Raw genomic sequence first — 21,597 nt, 5'->3', positions numbered from 1 at the left:
ACCAGCCAGTTTATGAAAAGAGAAAATCATTGGCTGCTCTCCAACTAAGTCAGTCTTCACCTTCAACAGGGGAAATACACTTAAATTCCAAAAAAACATGAAGACAGCTGAATCAAAAGAAAGATCTCTCACTCTGGCATCAAGAACTACAATTGAATTCTCATGTCAATTTTATGCTCAGGTTTAAAGAAAGGCAGAGGAGAAAGAAATGCTGATGCTGGAATCAGCATTTCCTACCCTGAGGAATGTAATTGTGAGAGAAGCATCTTGACTCAACAAGGTCAGCATCCCTCCCAAGAGGAACATCTCAGGCATATAACTTAGAACATATAGCTCAGGAACATATAACTTAGATTGCAGTAGCTGTACAGACACAGATTCTCACTCCCTAGCTCCATGTAGGCCCAGTGGAACTAAACATACACCCTTCTAGTCAAAAGGAAGAGAACATCAAAACACACTTTTAAAAACAAATATTATGATGTAAATATGTATTTGGCTGGAATGAAGAAGATCATCCAATGCCATCAGGATACAAGTTGAAGTGATCTATTATGTGACCTGCTGTCTGCAAGCAATTTCTAGCCAAGAATGAACTGACTGAACACACTGGAATGATGCCTTTTTACCCGGAAGGATGGCAAACAACGCAGCTCACGCACTGCTGTACTACAAAGGTCAAAGCAGCATTACTGCACTAACAGTTGAGGCTAAAGGCATCTTCCACTGGTAGCAGTCTAAACTAAATTTAAAAATACAGCTTCTCAGTAGTTTTAACAGCTTCCTTTTGTAAGAGGGAGTTTATAGGATTCTGGCTCTGGAAATGAGAATACTTACAGAGAAATATTCCCTCTCTTTTCCACAAAATGTTAGCAACTCTTATCCATCATTCATACATGTACTGAGTAATCAGTGGACAAAAAACATCAGTTATACATTTAAGCTGAAATGTTATTTGAGGAATTCTTAATGATGATATTCAGGTTTACTTATATTGCACATAAGGACAGTATCAAAATAACAACTGAAATTTTATACTAACAATAGTAATCTAACAGTTCATATGTCTTCAGCAGATTCCATTCTTTAAAATTTCATTCTTCTGGCAATTAACTGAAAACATGCATAGAAACCTAAATGTTCATACCATAGAAGAGAAACACTCTGCAGATAAATGTAAACTGAATAAACAAGAACAATGAGTTTAAATATCTAAAATGACAAATTATGGCATGTAGCAGTATTTTTGCAGTCTCTAGAACAATACAGTGGTAACTGTAGGATCACTATGTCCAATTAAAATACACAGACAACACCTGTCCAAATGTCTGTGCAAACATTTAATGTGCAGGAGGTGTGGGTTGAACCACGATGAAAATTGTAACTGAACTGCACAACTACAGTTTTCATATGTTCCAGGCATAAATGACAGAATTTTACCTGCTGCAGCTTTAGCCCAAATCAAATCTGAAACCTGAGCTACACCTGAGGGAGTAGAGAGCAAAGAAGATTCCCTTCCGCTTTGAGTAATCTGCAACATTGTTCCACCCTGGTGTTTTGGCCACTCCTGGGAAAGTTTGCCAAAAATTTCAAGAATTCACAAATCTTCCCAACAAACAGGTTCTTCGACAACTGACCTTCTAGGTAATAAGGTTAAAATGCATCAAGTTGTAAGCCAGTCTTTGCAAACCTCAAAATCACCTGCGGGGCTCACGCAAAGCCTCATATTGCTCCTCGCCTTGTGGGTGGGGCACATAAAGCACCCGGCCCCGCTGGCTCCACAGCAAGAATCAAGGCAGGATCCGCCTCGAGTTTATTCCAGGCTAAGTGCTACAAGTTACTGTACTCCAACTCAACTGTGAAATTAAAATCAAGAGGGAAGGAGAAAACAAAACAAATAAAAAAAAGCCAAAATCAAAGCAAACAAAAATAGCTGCCACAAAACCAGAGAACACTAGAAAAAGACATGCCTGGAACACTCTATTTCAGCCGCAATTGTAGAGTCCTGGATTTTTTTTTCCACTTTATCTCACTGAATTTTTTTGTATGACCAACTGCAACTTAACCTAGAACTGTCATATGCACCTAGTCTAAGTTACAGTACTGTAGCTACCTCAGCTATTCCACTTCTCTACTAAGAGATTTTAAAAATAACATTCATTCTTATATTTAAAAAAAATTCAGAGGCAACAACACTACTGTTTGACAAAATTCCCCGACAGGCTCTAATTACCCTGAAGTATACAAAAAGGTGAGACAATGTTTCAGGTAGCATTGGGCTAGAAACAATTCTTTTTTAAAATGTTGACTTCCTAATACAGGCTTCGCAGCCAAGACAACATAAATAATGAAATCACATCTTAGTAAGTCCAGATTTAACCAGAGTTTAAAAATTTACACTGAAATTTATAATTCCTCAAACCAGAAACCACAACAAACACGTTTAAAATATATCATATTTAGACATATTTTTAGGCTTACACGTGGACACTACCTAAGAGCAGGAGATAAAACAATATTCCTCTTTAACAGGAAATTTTTAAAAATAAACATACTATGACTGCTGAACAACTCAATAACTGTTGCACATTTAATATCAACTTGTATCAGTTCTTGATTTTACAACTACATCAAGTCAAATGGCACTTAATTTTTTTTAAATAATAAGACTCAAAAATGATAAAAAGCCTATTATTCTCTAAAATATTTATCATAATATTTTAAAGCAAATCTCACTTCAAGTTTATTGGCTTTTAAAGGTCAAAAGACACCATTTGACAAAGAACTACTAAGACACAATTCTCTACATACTGCTTTTATAATTCAATAACCAGGTCTTCAGAGGTTGAAAGAAAGAGAGCAAAGGGGGGCGGGGGGAGACTGCAGGGAAAGTATTGCAAAAAATATGCAGATAGCTAAAATAACTAAATACATTATAGAGATGAATCAATCTGGAAGAGTTGTGCTAACCGGTCTACCAAGATCTGCCAGAAGGGTTCTGCAGGCTGCCAGGGTACTCAGTATTTTAGATTATAGCTGGCTCACTGAAGCACTACATATTTAAGTATATTTGTAAATAAGTGTAGGCATGCCCAGGGGGTGGGAAGAAAAGAGAGGGAGGGGGGAAGGGAAATATCAATGGTCTAGTACAACTAGGGAACAATTTTAAGAGGCACCATACTTCACATCACTACACACACCTACTAGTACTCTGTGCCAGGAGAGGCTAGGAAGCTTTTGTAATTCCTGCAGCCACTTAAGATAACACAGAACTGAAGTGGGGCCACAGGCTGAAAGGACTGGCAGGCACCAAGGCATATTTAACTTCACCCTACACAGAAAGTACTTCATCCCATTTATCCCTCACATGCTCACGCTGGATGATAGCACCTCATGAGACCAATGCACAGCACGATCTGCTACTGGCACCTTATTTTTGCTGGTCTTCTCAGAGATGTCCTAAAACTAGCATCAGAGATAAATGCAGAAAAACCATCCAAAAGAAATCAAAGATTTAGTTTACAGTAAAAAAACTACAGCTGAAAATGCCATTTCCTTACGTTCCTTGTTTTCAAACAATGTTTTCAAAGAGAAAATACTGTTTGAAAAACAAATTCAGTAAGACTGAAAAACTCCTAATAAATGATCCAGAATTTATTCATAATTTATAGCTGGCAATACCTTGATAACTAGCTTAGGCATCTCAAAAACAGGAATACTTGTCTTTCTGCAGTTTGAAGCATTTTACTGAATAGATCTCTGTTCAGATAGCCAGTCTTTCTTTTATTCTCTCTTCCATGCCACTTCACTGTTCTAGCTATTTTAAAGCATCAAACAGTTGCCAAGCAATGTATAGTCAGCTCATTTAATCATTCTTCATAAGCAAAAATTTTCTCTAAACCTGCAGTCATTTCTGTGATACATGTACTTAAGTGGTGAATGTTAACTTTTTCTTTGACCCAAGAGCACATCCCACGTAGACTGATACAAGTACAAAAAGAGTGCAGCTTTTAATTCTATTATGTAATTCTATAAGCAACACTGCAATGGCATGTCACAAAATAATCACATATTATGAGCTGGAGTCTAAATTGCAAATGCTCAAATTCCTTTCCACTTGCTGTACAAGAACAGCAGAAATGCAGCGACAGCAGTCAGCACCAGGACTGATAAACAGACTCATTGCCCACATTTTAACAGACAATGGAAGTTCACAGGATGAATGAATCACTTAGGGTATGGCAAGACAAGGGAGAAAAAATCTGGAGGAGATTTTTAGATTTGGCTTCAGTAACAGAAAGAGGAGTGAACCAGACTTGACCACACAAGCATTTGCAGAGGCAATTGGCACACTCCTGTTCCTCACTCCTACATCCAGGATCAGCTACTCCTTGTATTCAAGCATGCACGACCACTCTGAACTGACTTGGGCATCAAGTGAAACAAATACAAAGACAAGTGATTTTATTTATATTTTGTTTTATTTCTAATTTGTTCTCACCTCCTGTTTACAAGCTAGGATTCAAATATTATGCATGCCATATTTGCTCCAATTCTTTTGCAATCCTGCCCTATGTGACTGCACTAAAGGGAAACATATTCCTGGCTAAGACCAGAAAAAAATGCAGTCTTTCCACACTGCAATTTTTAATTTAACTTCTTTATCACTGGGTTATTTTAAAAAATACTCAATACTAGTAAGCACATAGCAAACTTTTTTCAAATAGGAAAAGAACATCTGGATGAGTTCATCTATGGAACAGACCACTCTGATAAAACGGAACTTGGTTTTCACACTTCAGAGTATTTTTATTTCTAGTTTACTGTCTGCAAAGTTCAGATTCTGAGCACTCTGAAATTATTCCAAAGAACTCTTTCAGGTATCCAAGCATTTCTCAGTATTTAAAACTAAAACATAAGAATCCCTCATCTACTTTAAAGTCAGGTTTTGCCACTTTTTAACTAAGAAACTTAGAGATGAGGACTTGACAAGGCTTGCCAGCCTTGTGAAGCCAAACAGATGAGTAGGTTACTGAACAATAGTTATTTTCTCAGAAAACTGTGTATTGATAACAGTTTTAGTTAAGGATTGGTATTTGTACAGTCTTACTTCTTTTAGCATTAAATTAAGACAAACCAAAAGTCTCAGGCAATTCACGTGATCTTCCTTGGGGAATTTTACACAGACCATTCTAAAATTAGAAAATAAAGTTTCTATGTCTACTGAAACGTCAATAAAGGCTAAGTCATATTCGCAACTTGTTGTTCAAACAGTGCCAAGTTATTTATCTCTGATGCAATAAAAGTGCTACGAGCCAAGACCCTCAACAGGAAAAGAATGGCTTTTGAATAGGACAAAGATATCAATTAAATTAAAAATGTGCACTAATAAAGACACTTAGGATGTTTCACCATATGCTAACCTGACACTGAAAACCAAAGTTGTCCACCTAGAACACAGTAATCAATTCCAACTCTATCACAAAAACCAGAAAAATGCCTTTTTCTTTTTGCAAATATAACTTCCTATGAATGTTTGAAAGGTTTAAAGACCATTTGGAGACAATGTAACATCATAAAACTCAGTCTGTTTGTCAGACCAACTAGAGATAAACTACATCAATATTTACAGCAGCATTTTCCTAAAGGATTCAGGCTATTTAAGAAACCCATTTTCATTACACTTAAACTAAATTACAGGTTTGACAGATAGAAGAAGAACTGAAATATCTGATGTTAGGAAATGGGCAGAACAATTATGCAAAAAAACTCCAAACTACAAAAACAAGGTACATACCTGCAAAAACACTGTCTCCTCAGCTTGTACTCATATTCTATTTCTACAAATTTCAACATTTCTGAACATCATTGAACATTTACTCTCACTGGTCCTCCTGGCTAAGATAAAAGAAGCCATGACAGCATATCAATGATTATATTGGAATTAGCTGACAAACGTATATAAGTAGAGGAGAATACAGTTTGTTTCATATGAATCCAGCTAATAGAAAGTTTGCAACAAAAAGTTTATGAAAGAGAGGCTGTCTGGTAGTCACCAAGGCCCATGTAGCATAATTTTTCTCAAATAAACAGACCTCAGTATTGTGACCATGGCTTGTTTACTTCTGCGTTTCTTTTGATTTATTTGATGTATACAAAATAATAAAGTTGAAATTATTGCTTTTGTGCTATGGAGATGTATGTAACATTAATCATTGTTGGTTCTTTTGTACTATCTCCCTCATGAGAAAAAATATTTTATAGAAGACTTTTACAGCACTTCTGCCAATTCATCTTTCACTGAGAATCTCAGAAATTGACCCACATCATCATACCTGAAAATCTTATACAAAACACTCAAATTGCATTTATCTTCTATTTTATTGATCAAACTGTGTCTTTAGGACTTCCCCATTAACTTAAGTGATTTCACCAACTCACTGCTCATTACTTTTTCTCTGAATGTTCTCAGATTATTCAGCTATCAGAACAACTTCTAACTAGAAATTTAATCTAACAAGAGGACCGTTATCTAAAAGCCAATAAACTGTAAATATCAACAATTTCTGAATCAAGTAACAAATGTCCTAAACCACACTATAAATAGCCCCAGCCATCTGTCTGATTTGCCCCTTCTCCTCATTACTTTAACTTGTCTATCTCCAAGGACACAATCTTACCACGTAGCATGCCTGGTTTCATCGCCTGCCTCTTGCAGCAGAAAAGCAGCAGCAAGGGGCATGATCCCCATCCGTGACCCCCCCCAGAGGAGCAACATTACCAAATCTGACTTCCACACCCCATCTTATGTGCTTATCTATTACTTCCATCACATTCCTTCTATTACAGCTGTTTGCTATCATTTAACCACATTTTATCTCATTTCATTATCTCTTTCCCTATCATTTGGGTGGTGTTTTCTTGTTCTTTTGGCACAGTCTTACAAAGACTATTTTTAACAAAGCTGTAGAAACACAAGCACATTGTATCCACCCATTCTCCCTAATTTCCTTGCAAACCTTTTCAAAGGAAAGTTTATCCAGTAAAAATAATTTTCATGTAATGCTATCAGGTCCCACCACTCATATGGAGTCTACTACTCCAAAGAAACAAGTTACTAGTTAGAGGAAATGAAAACTTTAGGAGTGACGAGGACAAAAGCTAGAAAATTCCTTAGCAGGATGGGGGGTTGTCCATAAACACAGTCACGTACAGCATAGCAGTTTGCTGAAATTTAGACCATTTGTGAAGTGCAGAGAAATACCAATGTCTGCAAATCTGCACTTTTGCCAGAAAAAAGTTTGTCAGAAAAAAAACCTTCCACAGCAACATATGCATTGCTTGCAAAGACAACATTTCCATTCAAAACAGAAGTCCCACACACCTTCCAAGCTCATCCAGCCTTGTTGCTTGCTGGGACGAGGACGTGCATTGGCAGCACTTGGCTCTGCAGGGTCTCAGTCCCCAGGGCAGAGTCCCCATCCCTGCCCCAGGGGTGACAGATGGCTAATTAAAGGGAAATAACATCCCCCAGAGACAGTCACTCCCAACCAGTCTGAAGACCTAGGGTTAAGGAAAGCAACCAACAGGGGTGGCAGTTCAACCCCTGCTTGCCTCAAGCAAAGATATGGATTTCAGTGCCCTGCACATGCATTTGATCAAACCCTTTGCTATTTTCAGATGGGCTTGTCCAACACATAATGACAACTTTGAAATGTCTCTGTGTCAGTCCAGAAAAATGCAGAATGAAAAAAACCTGAAGTTTAAAACTTGCAGAACAGGAAACATTGTCTTGTCAACTCTCCCAAGCAGCTGCTAGAAGAACCTAAGAAAAGGAAATTCACTGATTTCTGAAAATATATGAAAGTAGATTATAATGCCATAAAAAAAGTTTGTGAATACTTAAATGAGGATTACTAACATTAGTATTCATCCTAGTTAATTACTTCACAGGGCATCACGAAAGTCTATTCTTAGGATAATTTTTCAATCTGCAGATGTCAAAGTACTGTAAACACAAAGCAAGCATTAAAAGTTAAATATGTAATCAGCAGATAAGCATCTAGGAGAACCCCATAATAATCTGTTTTCATTCTTTGATATACACAGCTTACTAATGATGCTAGCATCATTATGATAGATATAGCATTATGATATATCATTATAGCATAAATACTGAAGCCCTCTTTTGCCTCAAATGAGGAAAATTATATAATAGAGGCAACAATAATTTCAAAAGGTTCAAGAAAAATAATTATAAAATCAGAATAAACATGAGTATCAGCCAGGGAAAGCAAAATACAGGCTCTGAAAGGGAGAAAAACCTTGGAAAGGCAGTACTAGACCAGTAACTAAGAAGAGATTAAGCTGCCCAGCCTGCTAACTCACATATGTTTTGAGCTCGGGTGTGTGTCCCCTGAACAAGTACCACAGAACACAGCAGAAATGTATTCTATCTGACCAGCACATTTAGTTCCACATGGTTAATTAGAAGGATAAGAAAAAGAGAAAATAAAAGAAGCCCAGAGAGGAAGAAAAGGAAGCCAGGAAATCACAATGGGACTGACTTAAAAGAGGGTAGAGTGGAACTAACCAACAACTACAGAGCAGAAACCAAGCACAGTAATACTGTGGCATAAGGTATGCCAAGTATTTCAATACCATGGCAGGTAAGGAACCAGAAATAAAAGACGTCTACCTCCCAGAAAGAAGATTAAATGCAGGTAAAAATTATGGGATACTAAGACCTTTGCCCCACAGCCTCCCAAGAGTGGATGGATAATCTAGCACTGGAATTTGCATTGGATAAAAGTACAATGAGGAGCACTGCATCTTTATCTCGAGAGAGAGAAACTGTCCAACCTCAAATTTCCATTATTCTGTTGAACATTTCCAAATATACAGGCCAACAAAAGGCTTCAGGATGAGCACAGACCAGGTCTTTAATTATCACTGCTCGTGCTTCAGGTGTACAATTTCTAAAAGCCACCCTGTAGCTGCTGAAGCCCTACCACAAACCTCTCACAAGGATCCAAGAACATTCATCTGCAAATGGTCACAGCAGATGTTAACGCCTGATGTCTGCAGAGATAGCCAAGAATTTTGCACCTTCCTGAACATGACTCTGCAGCAGATAAATGCTGTTACAGCTCATGGCAATGCCAGCCACAGCTAATTATAACTTTATTGAGATGTTTTGGCAAGAGTCAAAGGCATTCAAGCAAACAACTTGTGATGGGGTTATCTGCCACTGATAATACATGACTTCTGCAAATAGTCTAAATACTCAATTTCTTCCCTCCTGTTTCATCCATAACACCAAGCTTTTGAGAGATACCTAGGGGAGGAGGAGGGATGGCACACTGTTGAAGGACATGATAAATATGCAAAGTGTTATTACTTTTAATGCACTGGCAAAACTTCCTAGGTCCTGTAAAATAGATGTATTTTTTTTCTCCAAAGCAATATTTGGTATCTGTATCAACTATGAATATATGTCAAGATATTTATGAGCCTCCACTGGATATATGACATGTGAAGTTATTCCTATACATAGCTAAGCTAGTAACTTTCTACACAGTATTTACTGGATGTAGTGAATAGAAATACGATTCAGTTACTAACCAATTCCTCAGTGAATCATGGATATTAAAATAAAGATTACTCTCTTGTTCTTCTGACAACTTGCTTTAAATTCTTACAAGGGAACTCTCATTAAAGAACATCACATCTACCACTCTTCTCAGAGCAGTTGTTTGAAGCTACTGTCGAAAGCAAAATTTAAAAGATGGGAGAAAAAGCAAACAACAAACCAATAACCAAAAAAAAAACAGAGAAGTGGTTTGCATTGCTAAAGAGACTCAAGACTCTCTTGACAAAGACTGCACTTTCAAGGAAAGCCATAGAAAGAAGAGATGGACAGGAAAAAAGACAAAGAAAGGAGACCTAAAAAGGAAATCCGTAGGCACTTTTCAGTCTCAAACATGGCTAAAGGAAAAGCGAACTGTGGGCTGCTAGCAACACGGCCAGCGTTAAGGTTTAACACAGGGATTTTCCTGTAAACAACACCAAAGAGGAACGAAGGTTGCATTATCGACTGTTATTGGAGTTAATGCAACGCGCCCATCACTGAAGTATCTGACAGCAATGGCTCTAGGCCAGCAGCTCACAAGTTCCTTAACCACAAGATCACTATCAGTGCTTTCATGCATTAATGAGCGTATCAACCCCACCGCCTTTCAAACGAAAACACTACATAACGTGCCCCATAGCAGCGAAGGGGATCCCGCCGGTCCCGCGGGCCGGGGGCAAGCGCGGCACAAGCGGCGGAGCAGCGGCTCAACGGGGGCGCGCAGCTCGCCGGGGGCACGTTTTACCAGGGCTTATGAAACTGGTGACAAGCTGGGGCGGCGACCCCGAGGGCCATCCGGAAAACTCCGGGGAGGCGGCGAGAGCGGCACAGCGCCCCGGGCCCGCTCCGCGCCGGGCCGGCCGCCACGTCCCACCCCCGCCCGGCCGCGGCGGGGGGCGGCCGCCCTCGGGGGCAGCGACACAGCCCGGCCGGCCGCTCCCTCCCGGGGAAAACGACAAGCCGCGGCAGCGCCCAGGGCGGCCGCTCCCCTCCAGCTGCGCGGGGACGGGGGCACGGAGGGGGAGCGGCCGCCGGAGCCGGAGCCGTGGGGGGGTAGAAGGTCGCGGGTGTTACCTGCAGCTCCGCCCGCTCCGCCTCCCACTCGGCGCGCTCCGCCTCGAAGCGGCCCCACTCGTGCTGCAGGAAATGCAGGATGCCCGGCACGCTGTATTGAGCCCGGGACGCCGAGAGCGGCGCGGCGGCTCCGGAGGCTGAGACTCCCCCTCCTCCGCCGCCTCCTCCTGCTGCCGCCGCCGCGGCCGCCGCTGCCGCCGCCTCGCCCGGCTCCAGCCCGGGCCCGCCCGCCGGCGGCGGCAGCAGGAGCGCGTTGTTGTTGTTGTTGTTGCTAAAGAAGACGCCGGGTCCCGCTTGCTCGTCCATGGCCGGGCCGGGTCCGCCTGGCTGGCCGCCGCCGCTCCCGCCGCGTCCCGGCAGCAGCAGCAGCAGCAACAACCTGGGCGCGTCCCGCCCGCCGTCACCGCCTGACAGCCGCCCCCGCCCGCTGCTACGGTGGCCCGGCGGGAACAGCCAAGACGAGCGATTCGCCCCGCCGCCTCGCGCGGCCTCCTGGGAAATGTAGTTCTCCTGGATGGCGGGGAGGATTCCCCGATCGCCGCCTTCTCCCCGCGCCGCCCGTAATCCCAGAGATGGCGTTCGGACGGCTGAGCCTCAGCGCCCGGACGTGCGGTCCGGTCCCCCTGGGCGGGGGCGAGGAAGCCGGCGGGAGAGGCAGGGCAGGGGCAATGCCGTGCCTGCAGCGGGAGCACGGGGTAATGGTCACTTCCACCTCCGAGCGGGATTTAAACGACTTGGCTCTCCCGCATCCCACCCCAGGGACGCGGGAAGGGCAGGAGTGGCAGCAGTTCCACACGCTCGCTCGGGCCCTGCCCTGGCAGCTCCGGCTTTTCTGCTCCGTCCCTGTTCTGAGCGGCGCTCGGCCTCCCACTGCAAAAAGCTGGAAACCTGCCCGAGGCCACAGGGGTTTCTCGAACATCATTTGCAATGTTGGGAAGTAGAGCGACACAACATTTTTCAGGAATTGCCACGCTGCCTGTTCCGCGAGGAAAGGGAGAACCTGAGCCTGTGGGATGGAGGGTGGCGCAAGCGGGCAGCGCTGCCCTCTCCGCACGGCAGCAAGGCGCGAGCTGGGCTCCCTTGGCACCATGTGCGCCCCAGCAGCAGAGCCTGCCTGAGGGCGGACGGGCCAGCGGCTGTGCCGCGGGCCTGGTAAGGATGGGGAAGACGCTGTGTGCCACTAAGGCGGCGCCAGGGGCTCCCCGGGGACCCGCCTGTGCCCCTCGGCCGTGCGCACTGGGAGAGTCCCCTGCCTTCTCGGGCAGCTCCCGTGTGCTGGTGCGGCTCGGAACCACAGCCGCCTGCCCGTACGCTGCCCGCGGAGCCCGAGCTGGGCCGGGGGGCGATCTCACCAAGGAAGCTTATACAGAGCGTCGGGAGCGACACACGGGAACGGGAGCGGGATCTGGGGGAGCTCGGCAAGGAACCCGCGGAGAACAAGGCTCACCCAGGAAGGAAGGAAAGAGCAGAGAGAGATGAGAGATGTGAAGGGGAAGCGGAGCAAACAGTTTCATTATAAAGCACATTTAAAAGGCCATTGACAAAGAAAAAGATGAAAAGGACAGTGACAAACAACAATAAGCACTACGGCCATTTCAAGTTACTTCAGTTTTTTTAATCAAATGGAATTTGATGCCAAAATATCGTGTAAAACCACATGATTATAACTTTAGTATCAGGAGCAAGCAGAGAAGCAAACGAGGACTAAACTAGGGAAGGATGTATACAAACGAGAGTTGTGCATGTTGTAGACAGCCACACAAAATACAAAGAAAAACCTCTCCCTTCTCTATCCCTCTACATCTATCTAGTGCCATTTTCTCTTGCTTTTTTTCTATTGTTCTACTGATTTCTTAGTTATGCTCGGTTGCTACGCTTCCCTCCCCCGTTCTGAGTTTTCAGACATCTTGTCAACCAGAGTCTAACCAAAACTTGAAAGAGCTGAAATAAAACTTTAGGTAAACAAAACATGATTATAGACAACATTTTTCCAAGAAGTTATTAATTCCTAGACTACCTGGTGGAAGGGAGGGAATCTAAAACAGGTTGTAAACTTGTTTTCTGTTTTACTTGCAAAATGTTTGTGTTGAATTTTGAACTGGAAGAGTTTCCTTAATACTTGCGAATGTTAAACTGGTTCTGAACTTCTTCTAAGCAAAATAGATTTGTAATGCTGGAAAGACTTATTAGAAAGGGATATATTTAAATCAATTTAATTCCCACTACCCATACAGTAAGATGAAAAAACTAGTGAAGCTACTTTTCTTCTCAGGTACAGCGCATAGTTTTTACTTCTGCATATATCTTTACTCCTGTAGAACAATGGAACAAGATTTGATTAACATCTTTATGGAAAAAAATGAGATGAGAGTATGTACCACTTACTGTGTCCTCACTTTAGTACTAAAACATTTCCTGTTAAATAAAAGCATTTCTGGTTTTATGTTAAATATTTTGCACACAGCCAGCTTACCATAGGGTGAAAGAACATTGTCTTGACCATTTTGCATAGGTACTCAAAGGGATATTAGATAAGGTCTTAGAGGAAAATAGAAAGCCTAGAGGCAAGTATCTATGCAAAAATAGTGATCTACAAATATTTTAAGCAGGTATTAGTAATATTCAATTCTATTTACTATCCCTTTGTTATATTTGAAGTTGAAGCATCTGAAATATGCAGTCTTTACAGAGTATACAGAGAAACATCAGAGATGAAACTCAGCAGGCCTAGTGGAGACCTCTGGTTATGTTACTTCTCTCTTTAAAGCAAAATGTATAGAAAGATCCCTATAAAAGCCCATAAATTCAACAGCTGTGTCAAAAAAGTCATGTAAGTCAGTCTTATATACACAAGAAAATTCATGGTTCTGCACTCCTGCCAACAGGAAGGGTGAGGCCTGGCAGCAGACTGACACTGGGAGTCTCTGGCTGTGTGTGTGCTGCAAGGTTTGCACAGCACTTGAGCCCTAAGCCCCAAATCTGCACATCAGACTCACTCAGATGTGAGGGGAGCCACATGCTTTTGAAAAAAGCCTGGTAGGGGAAGGAAAAAACTGCAGGAGCCTGGCTCTCACTCGTGTTCTGGCCCCTGAGTGAGGACAGTGCAAAGTGCTCCAGTACCTCTGCTTGCAAACTTGATCAAGGACTGCAGGTACGATGTATCCAGAAACTAAAATCTAGCAGAAAGGTTAAATACCTATGAGTCTGGACAAAGGGCAGAGCACTGACTCATCACATATTCAACCAGTTGCTGGCAGAACAGGAAGACTGCAAACACAGAGCACCTTACAAGGGCCAAGATCTACACCTACAAAAAGGTAGATAGAAGGCAGTTCTCTTTATAAACTCAGTTTCCAGTGCATTCTTTAAGATTTATATTCGAAGAGATAGGGGATAAGATTCTTTGCATCCTTTATTAATTTTCAAGCATGGAAACGGATTTGAAAGAGATATACACCACATAAATAAGGACAACTCATTAAGACAGCATGCTTGATCATTCACCTTAAGAAAGGCTGAAAATTTTCAATTCTTTTGTTGTGGGGTTTTGGGGTTTTTTTCATGCAAGCTGAAACGATCTACAAAGTTTCTTTCCCTATTATTTTTTTTTAAATAAAAGGAAAAATTCATACTTCTACACTAGAAAGTCCCCATGGTAAGTACTTCATAACAGTTTTTCCTCTTCTCTCCATCCCCACTATGTTAGTGTGTTGGCACAACGGCAGGACAACAATCACCATATTTCAAAAACCACTGGAGGGTTTGAGAAAATTTTTAAAAATAAATAAAACTATTTAGATACAGAATAATTTTTGGTGGATAATTTATAACAGAAATTCATAAATATGATCACAATTTCCTAAAAATCTATACAAATACAAGTAACAGCACTTCCCTTGTAATGCATGGATTTCAAGTAATTACACAAAGCTCCATTAGACAGCCTTTCACATACAAATTACACAAAATTAGACATGTATGTAGGGATAATGCAATGCTTATGACTACTTAATGGTCCAAAAATAATAAAAGTAATTCAAAAAAAGCTAGTTTTCAGTTTAATTGTCGGGGTGGAATGTACTGTGGGTGGTGGTTGCCTAGCAGCTGCTTTTGCTTTGCTGGCCTGACTTGCTCGGACTGCAGTTTCTAGACGTGTTTTCAATTCAGGAGCAGCTCCCATTACTGTCTTGAAAGCATGTGGGTAAAGTGGACCAATGTGCATTAAATTCTGAAGTGCAAACTCGTGAAGATCCTTAGATGCTGCAGATGCAGAAGCAAAGGCATTTTCATTCAGTAAATAGGAGATCAGAGTGGGAACAAGAAGGGCAAGCAACTGTACTCCTAAAAACGAAAGAAAAAAAAATGTAATTGCCACATCTGAGAATGAAAGAAAAAAAAAATCAGTTACTAGACAGGTAAGGCTAATATTGTTTTCAGAACTGACATTAGAAACTGTAATAAAAAATTATCAAATTAAAATAACTGACATGTAGATGGCTTCCTGTGCTTTGATCACTCCAATCTGTCTTACCAGGACTGAGTTTAAGATTTCTTTTATTGTTTATTACAATTATGTTGATCCTGATGCTTGTTTTGAGACGCTTTTCCACCATCTGATTGCAGATCATTGATGAAAGGTTGTAAGATGTAGAGTGCCTATTATATTAAAGGGTTTCAAAACACTTTTCAGGCAGACAGAAATGTTATTCAATGGAAACTGAGTATCTGCCTCCCCAGCGAGCATAACTGAACTGATATCGGTATACAAGTGTCCACAAAGAAGTCAGGGATAGTTATCTGCTGTTGTTTATGTTGTATTGGTCTGGGAGACCCTCATCAAAAAGCTAGCAGGGCAGCTATACTTCAGATAGCATGACCAAGTAAGGCCACATCCCAAAATGGCAAAAGGATCAAGAGGGTTGACCTCAAGAAACAAAAAAGGCAGCTAAACTTAAGCAAATTTTTGTACCTAGAAAGAAATGTAAGTACAACTTTGAAATGTGTAACCTGGTAATTGTACTTTCTAAGCTCAAAGAACTTAAAAATTAATGGTAACTCATTTATCTAAATTGTTTCCAATTACCAGATTATTAATTATTTTCCCTTAAAGGTTTTGACTAATTCATATTCATGGGGTGATTGTCTCAAGCTAGCAAAAATCAGATGTTCTGTTAACTCATTCATTTCAGTTACCCTCTCATTTTCATTTCACATGTGTTTCAAACAACTGTTGCAGAAGCAGAATGCAGCTCAAGAAATTTAGTATTTTATCAAAAAAGAGGAACTGCAACAAGGAGTGTCTTGGGGAAAAAAACCCACAAAAGCCAACCAAAATAAACCTCAAAAAAAACCCTACACAAAACCAATAGTAGTATTTTTACAAGGAACATTTTCAGCATTTGAAGTCAAATATCAAAGACAGTAAGTCTTCAGAATACACATTTCAGTTGAAGAATAACTAACTCAAAGATAAACTATAAGTAAAGTATTCTACCTAGTGAATCTTGCTTCATCTACAATTAAGATACTCTAACCAGTATAGTTCAATTTTTTTGGCTCTTTAGATAAAACTTGTTGAGCTGGTAGAAGCAATCTCATAAAAGTCTACTAAAATAATTAACGTTAACAATGAGAAAAAGTAAATTTTAACACTATGAAATACAAATTTCCAAACAGAATAAAGTATCACGTGTTACTGCAGCTCATGTTTAGATTTTTTTTCCTGCAATCACCAGAAATGCAAAGGCTACAGCATATCATGCTGTATATGCTATGCAAGTTCATGGATACAAAAGTTCTAGCACTGGAATTACAAAAGCATGTTGCACACACGGCCCATCTGTGACTATGCCATCAAGTTCCCAACTGCAACATTTCTAATGTTCAATATTCTAGTTAAGCATTAGTCATTTCTCTAGAAAACCTAAATACTTACTATTCTGCTCCTCACCAAGGGCAACCAATGTTTCAAGGACTTTAATTCCTTCCTGGACTGCTAAAAGCTCCAGATTGTTGTTTGGGCGGCTCCTTTCCACAGCTTTCAACTTCTCAACCATGATAGGAGCCAATGAATGAATATATGGAGTTGACAGGGCACGATTGGTGTGTTGGAACACAGAAAGCAGAAGCTGGTAACACTTGGCTTGCACCTAATCAAATCAAGATAAATACATTGTCCTCAGAGTTATTTGTTAGCTCAGGGAATCTAATAAACTCTGGTATCTCTGATAAAAAAGGAAAAACAAAAAAAAAAAGACTACTAAATGGGAAGGAAACACACTAAGTAAGACGAAAACAGCAATACAGCCCATCTAATAAAGCAGTGGTCAATAAAAGGAAGGCCAATTAGAAAGAACATGCAGATACTAAGTAGCAGTAACAATATAAACTGAGAAAATAAAGGCATAGTTAATGTCATACAAGTCAGTCACACCAGTTCACAGTGAACTATATCTTCAGGTCTCAGAACTACCAGCTGTAATAGTTGCCTAATAATCTTCAAAATCGTGATATGCTATTCCATTGCAGAAGGGCAACATAGCCCATAAAAATGACTCAGAACAAAGTCATCTTATTGTTCTAACATGAGCCAAGGCTGTAACCAAAAGTGTCAGGCCTGTCCATCCTTGCTTGCCATTCTCCATTTTGTGCTGGTAGTAGCCTAGGACTGCATGTATAGCCATACTATGAGCTGATCACAGAATGCTCTCCCTGTTGTTCCACTAATTTATTTTTTATCCTCTTCCCTCTCTGTGGAAAGCAGAGATTATTAAAGCCAAGGTTTGGGAAAATGAGTCACTGATGATCTTGTTCAGATGAGTTTACAAATGCATCTTTTGGGGCATACAAAGCTCTTCTTCCAAAATTGCACACAACCCAGAATTTTTTAAAAGGTGAAGCCTCACAACAAACATGAGGATAAAACATTGCACATGGTTTCTAATGGCACTCAAGTCCAAACAGGATGAGTTGCTGAGCACATTCTGAACAGAAATGTTCTAGAGGAAGTATTGCTGAACTAAATGATCTGTGATGAGACCCAGGGATTACTGGAAATACAGATATATAAATAAAAATATTAAAAATCATAGATCATAAAAACTACTGGTAAGAAAATGTGTTATGCAGCTCATATTACTGTTAATTCAATAGTATACAGCTGCAGGTTTTCTACACTATTCAATATCCAAGGTCTGAAATAATAACAGTTCTTGTATCATTTGTATGCTTTATAACAGCTCCACAGAAGAACGTTTTTCCTTAATGCCTTACTCACCATCATCTTTGACCTTTTCAACAAATTTTACTTCTATCTCTCCACACTGTTACAAATAATTCTCTTCCCTTTCTGTCTTTTCTTAAACTTCATTCCTTATTAGCTGTTAAAGACGATTAGATTAGCCTTTGAAATAAGAAGTAAAAGTATTTGCTTAAATGCAGCCATATTTCAAGAGTTTCATGACTGCATTTGACAGCAGAATTTCATCCAAGCTTTTTTCCTTTGATCTGTGTAATATAAAACTTTGGACTATTGTGCATTCACAGAAGTCTACAAAAACTTCTGAAAGGTAAAATCAGAGCTCCTTCAAAGCCTAAGTCACACTCTGATGTAAAACTTGCCCAATAGTGTTGAAACACTTGGGTCTCTCAAATGACTTATCTTGTTGGAACAAAAGGGAATTGAGCTCACCAGACTTCTGGTTATTACTATACATGATATTTGACCTTTTCATGTGGTAATACTTTCAAAAATACTCCTGTATTTCTTCTAAGGCATCAGTAGTTTCTTTGGAAGAGTCTTCTCCTTAATCAGTTCAATGCACTTAGTCCAACCATGATCATGCTTTTATTACAAACAGGTGTCTCATTACTAACTGCAACAAGGAGTACTTTACATTTAAAAAGCCAGCAGGAACACACTACAAGTATTACAGAGTATATGCTCTGCACAGCGCTGAGAAGAGAGTGGACACCACCTGGCTGCTGTCCAAACTTGCTCTGTGTGTTACAAAAATAGTGGTAAGTTCCAGCTGACAGGCAGCTTTCCAGCAGGGTAGTGGGCGACCATGTACTTCTCTCTCACTGTTCCTGTGTTTATACAGAGCTCAGAGAGAGTACGACACAAGTTTCACTAAATGCAACTGACATTTCCATTCACACAATAAAATTCTAAGTACCTTTCCAACCAGAGTCAGGCTTCAAAATCAATTGAATTTTTTGTTCATGCTGGAAAACACCTGCCCTGCTATGGAAAATTATCAGTCTAAACAGGATTTTAAATGCCTCACTATGACCCTAAATACATCCACATTTTTTGCATGTTTTTCTTCTCAGGAATCCCTGCAGTGTTTGCTTGTGGAAACATCATAGATTTTTCTCCTCAGATCCCACCTGCAGATACCCATTGAAACTGATACATTAGCCTGCTTAAACTAAATCAGTCTACAATTTTTTAACTTTCCTCTTCAGTGACAAAATAATTCAGAAGGCATTTCACAAAGGCAAGCCAAAGGGCAAGTGAAATCCTAAGTCGAATGAATCATGATCTGTAGATGTTCTGATGGTGCCCACAAATTTTTTTTTTCTCACAAACTGAGTTTTGTATGAACACACAAAATAAACACAGGCTTTGTACAAACAAATATAAAATTGATCAGAAATGTGGGCAGTAATTTTATCCATGGAAAAATGAGTTTAATTTTTTTAATTTTTATTAATAAAATATCAACACTAATGTAAAAATGTCACTCCCCTATGGAAAACAACCTTTTCATCTGATAAAACTTCATATATCAAATACTGTTTTTGCCTTTTAAAAAGCTGAAGTCAAGAACCTGGCACAAGGCCATGAACACTTTATCTAGAAGCACTAAGTCTGGGTTATTTTGCTCATGAGTTTCAATAATGCATTGTTGAAAATTCCAGTTATCTTGACAAAAGTATCTGTCCCTGAAGTAAAGGCATCACAAAACATTCAGGAAATGTGTTAAATATATCACAATTAGTTTTTGCTGGCTGCATATCATTCACATTCCTATAACATGATCTTACCCAAGGATCAGAAGAATTCAATGCACTTCTAAATCTGTTCATACATCCATTCTGTAAAGACTGCACTCCAATTATTTCAGTGCTTGCTGACCAGAGGAAGAGAGCAATAGCTGTAAGCATGCTTACTTCATCAAGAATAGGTTTAGAGGCTTCTGAAAAACAAAACCAAACAATGCTGTTAGAGTATTCAAAAAACATTTTAGCATTTATTTTGTAAAAGCCAGTGAACACAGATAAACTCACAAAGAGGAAATACATGTACTTGAAATTATTTGTAATTGCACATGCATTTTCGTGTTACAGTATCATTATCGACTGACAAAAATCTGAGCAACTCTATTTTAACAGTTGTTTTAATAAAGTAAGTTAATTTTTCTGAAACTTAAGTATCAAGGAAAACATTATCACCCACACTTTCTTGGACCAAGTCATGCTTTTTGTCTTCAGTATGTAAACAAGAGGAAAAAGGATATTTTTAGGTCCTTTCTCCATTAAAGATCTACTTCACTTTTTAAAATTCTTATCTTCAGCTGATACAGCAGAGTAAGAAATAGATATCCAGCATGGCAACAACTTTTACTTAACATGAGGTTCCACAGAACAGATTAGTTGATCTGACAGCCAACTGTTACCAATAGGAACAGTCCTTTCCTGCTTTTCAAATAGCCTGTATTTGCCATTGTCACAATTTTTTCCTTACATAAGCTCTGTCTTCACAGATCTCATTCATGAATTCACACCTGGAACAAAAATGTGTATATTTATATATAAACTATTATATATATAAAAAGCACTGGTTGGCCACACCGGTTCTGCTCTTCCCAGAGAGACACAAAGAAACAGCATATATAAAGTCAGCAAAAAAGAAGAACAGTATGATTGCCCTTACAGATGTCAGCTAGTCACTCAGCTGGCTTAGCCATAATATGAAACCTTACTTCAAAAAACTACAACAAGCATTTTAAGTGACATTTTTTTCTTACATAATTTAAATTATTTTAAATTTACATTGTTTAAATTTTATTAAATTATGAGGTTTGAAATTGGATGCAAATTAGATTTTTTTTGTGCGTGATCTATTACACTTCACAGAAGATTGGAAGGGAAAACATTCACTCTTGCAAGGAACCAAGAAAAATTTTTGAAGCCTGCAAAAAGGCCTAGAGACAGTGATGTTTCTGTAAAGAGGGCCAGTGAAATCTCTACAGTAACTAAAGGCTGTAAAACAAGAGCTGATGTGACAAATCAAATTAGAAGTTTGGCTTGGTAAACACAAATCTAGTGATCCTCCCCCTTTGCACATTTCAGGACATGTGCAATTACCTCCTCATTCCTCATCTCTCACATGAGTAATTCCATTCAAGCCTCTCTTCACTCTCCACAAATGGTTCCTTGGCAATGTAATGGGATGTTGTTCTCCCTATGCAAATGGCAAATCTTTGTATCTCTCCTTTGCTAACAACCCACCTAAGACTGTACATCTTTTTCACTTTTTGAAGGGCAAGGCAAAGCACGTATGTGACCATAAGAAGGTGATCTGCAGTTCTCTGGAGAGACAGTCACCATTGTGCTGGTGATTACAAGGATTTTTTTGGCCAGGATTTCTTTCTCACCAAAGAAAGCTTTTAACACTGCTGTGAGTATACCACTCCAGTATGAACCTTGCCCTTGCCCTGTGGCTGTCTTCCCACTCATTCACCTTAACACCGACTGTCATTAAGACTAAATTACTTGTGCCAGCATAAAACCTGAGAGGCAGGGGTTGCTAGATGCATTGCAAAAGGGAAAACTTCTAACTGAAGGTTATGATCAATACTGTCAAAGAAAACAGCCCAAACAAG

General features: G+C 40.0%; 2 protein-coding genes across 7 annotated transcripts in view; both read right to left on the bottom strand.

The window, feature by feature from the left end:
- Positions 1–11,240, bottom strand: part of STRN (striatin) — a 60,425-nt gene extending 49,185 nt beyond the window's left edge. For 5 of the 6 annotated variants that reach the window (XM_079325806.1, XM_079325807.1, XM_079325805.1 and 2 more), the window contains exon 1: positions 10,706–11,139. In XM_079325806.1, coding sequence (XP_079181932.1) covers positions 10,706–11,011 — 306 coding nt within the window. In that variant the 5' untranslated portion in view covers positions 11,012–11,139. Of the gene's footprint in view, positions 1–10,705 lie in introns of all 6 variants that reach the window. The other variant, XM_079325810.1, reaches the window with a different exon arrangement.
- Positions 11,241–12,298: 1,058 nt separating this feature from the next.
- HEATR5B (HEAT repeat containing 5B) overlaps positions 12,299–21,597 on the bottom strand; it is a 57,352-nt gene continuing 48,053 nt past the window's right edge. Inside the window, exons 34-36 of the mRNA XM_079332351.1 lie at positions 19,757–19,908; positions 16,641–16,854; positions 12,299–15,046 (exon numbers count right to left, since the gene is read on the bottom strand). Coding sequence (XP_079188477.1) covers positions 14,742–15,046; positions 16,641–16,854; positions 19,757–19,908 — 671 coding nt within the window. The 3' untranslated portion in view covers positions 12,299–14,741. The remainder of the gene's footprint in view (positions 15,047–16,640; positions 16,855–19,756; positions 19,909–21,597) is intronic.

Source organism: Erithacus rubecula (assembly GCF_903797595.1).
Source record: "Erithacus rubecula genome assembly, chromosome: 2".
Taxonomy (NCBI): domain Eukaryota; kingdom Metazoa; phylum Chordata; class Aves; order Passeriformes; family Muscicapidae; genus Erithacus; species Erithacus rubecula.
Note: the sequence above shows the minus strand (reverse complement) of the source record. Positions and strands in the feature narration are given on the sequence as shown.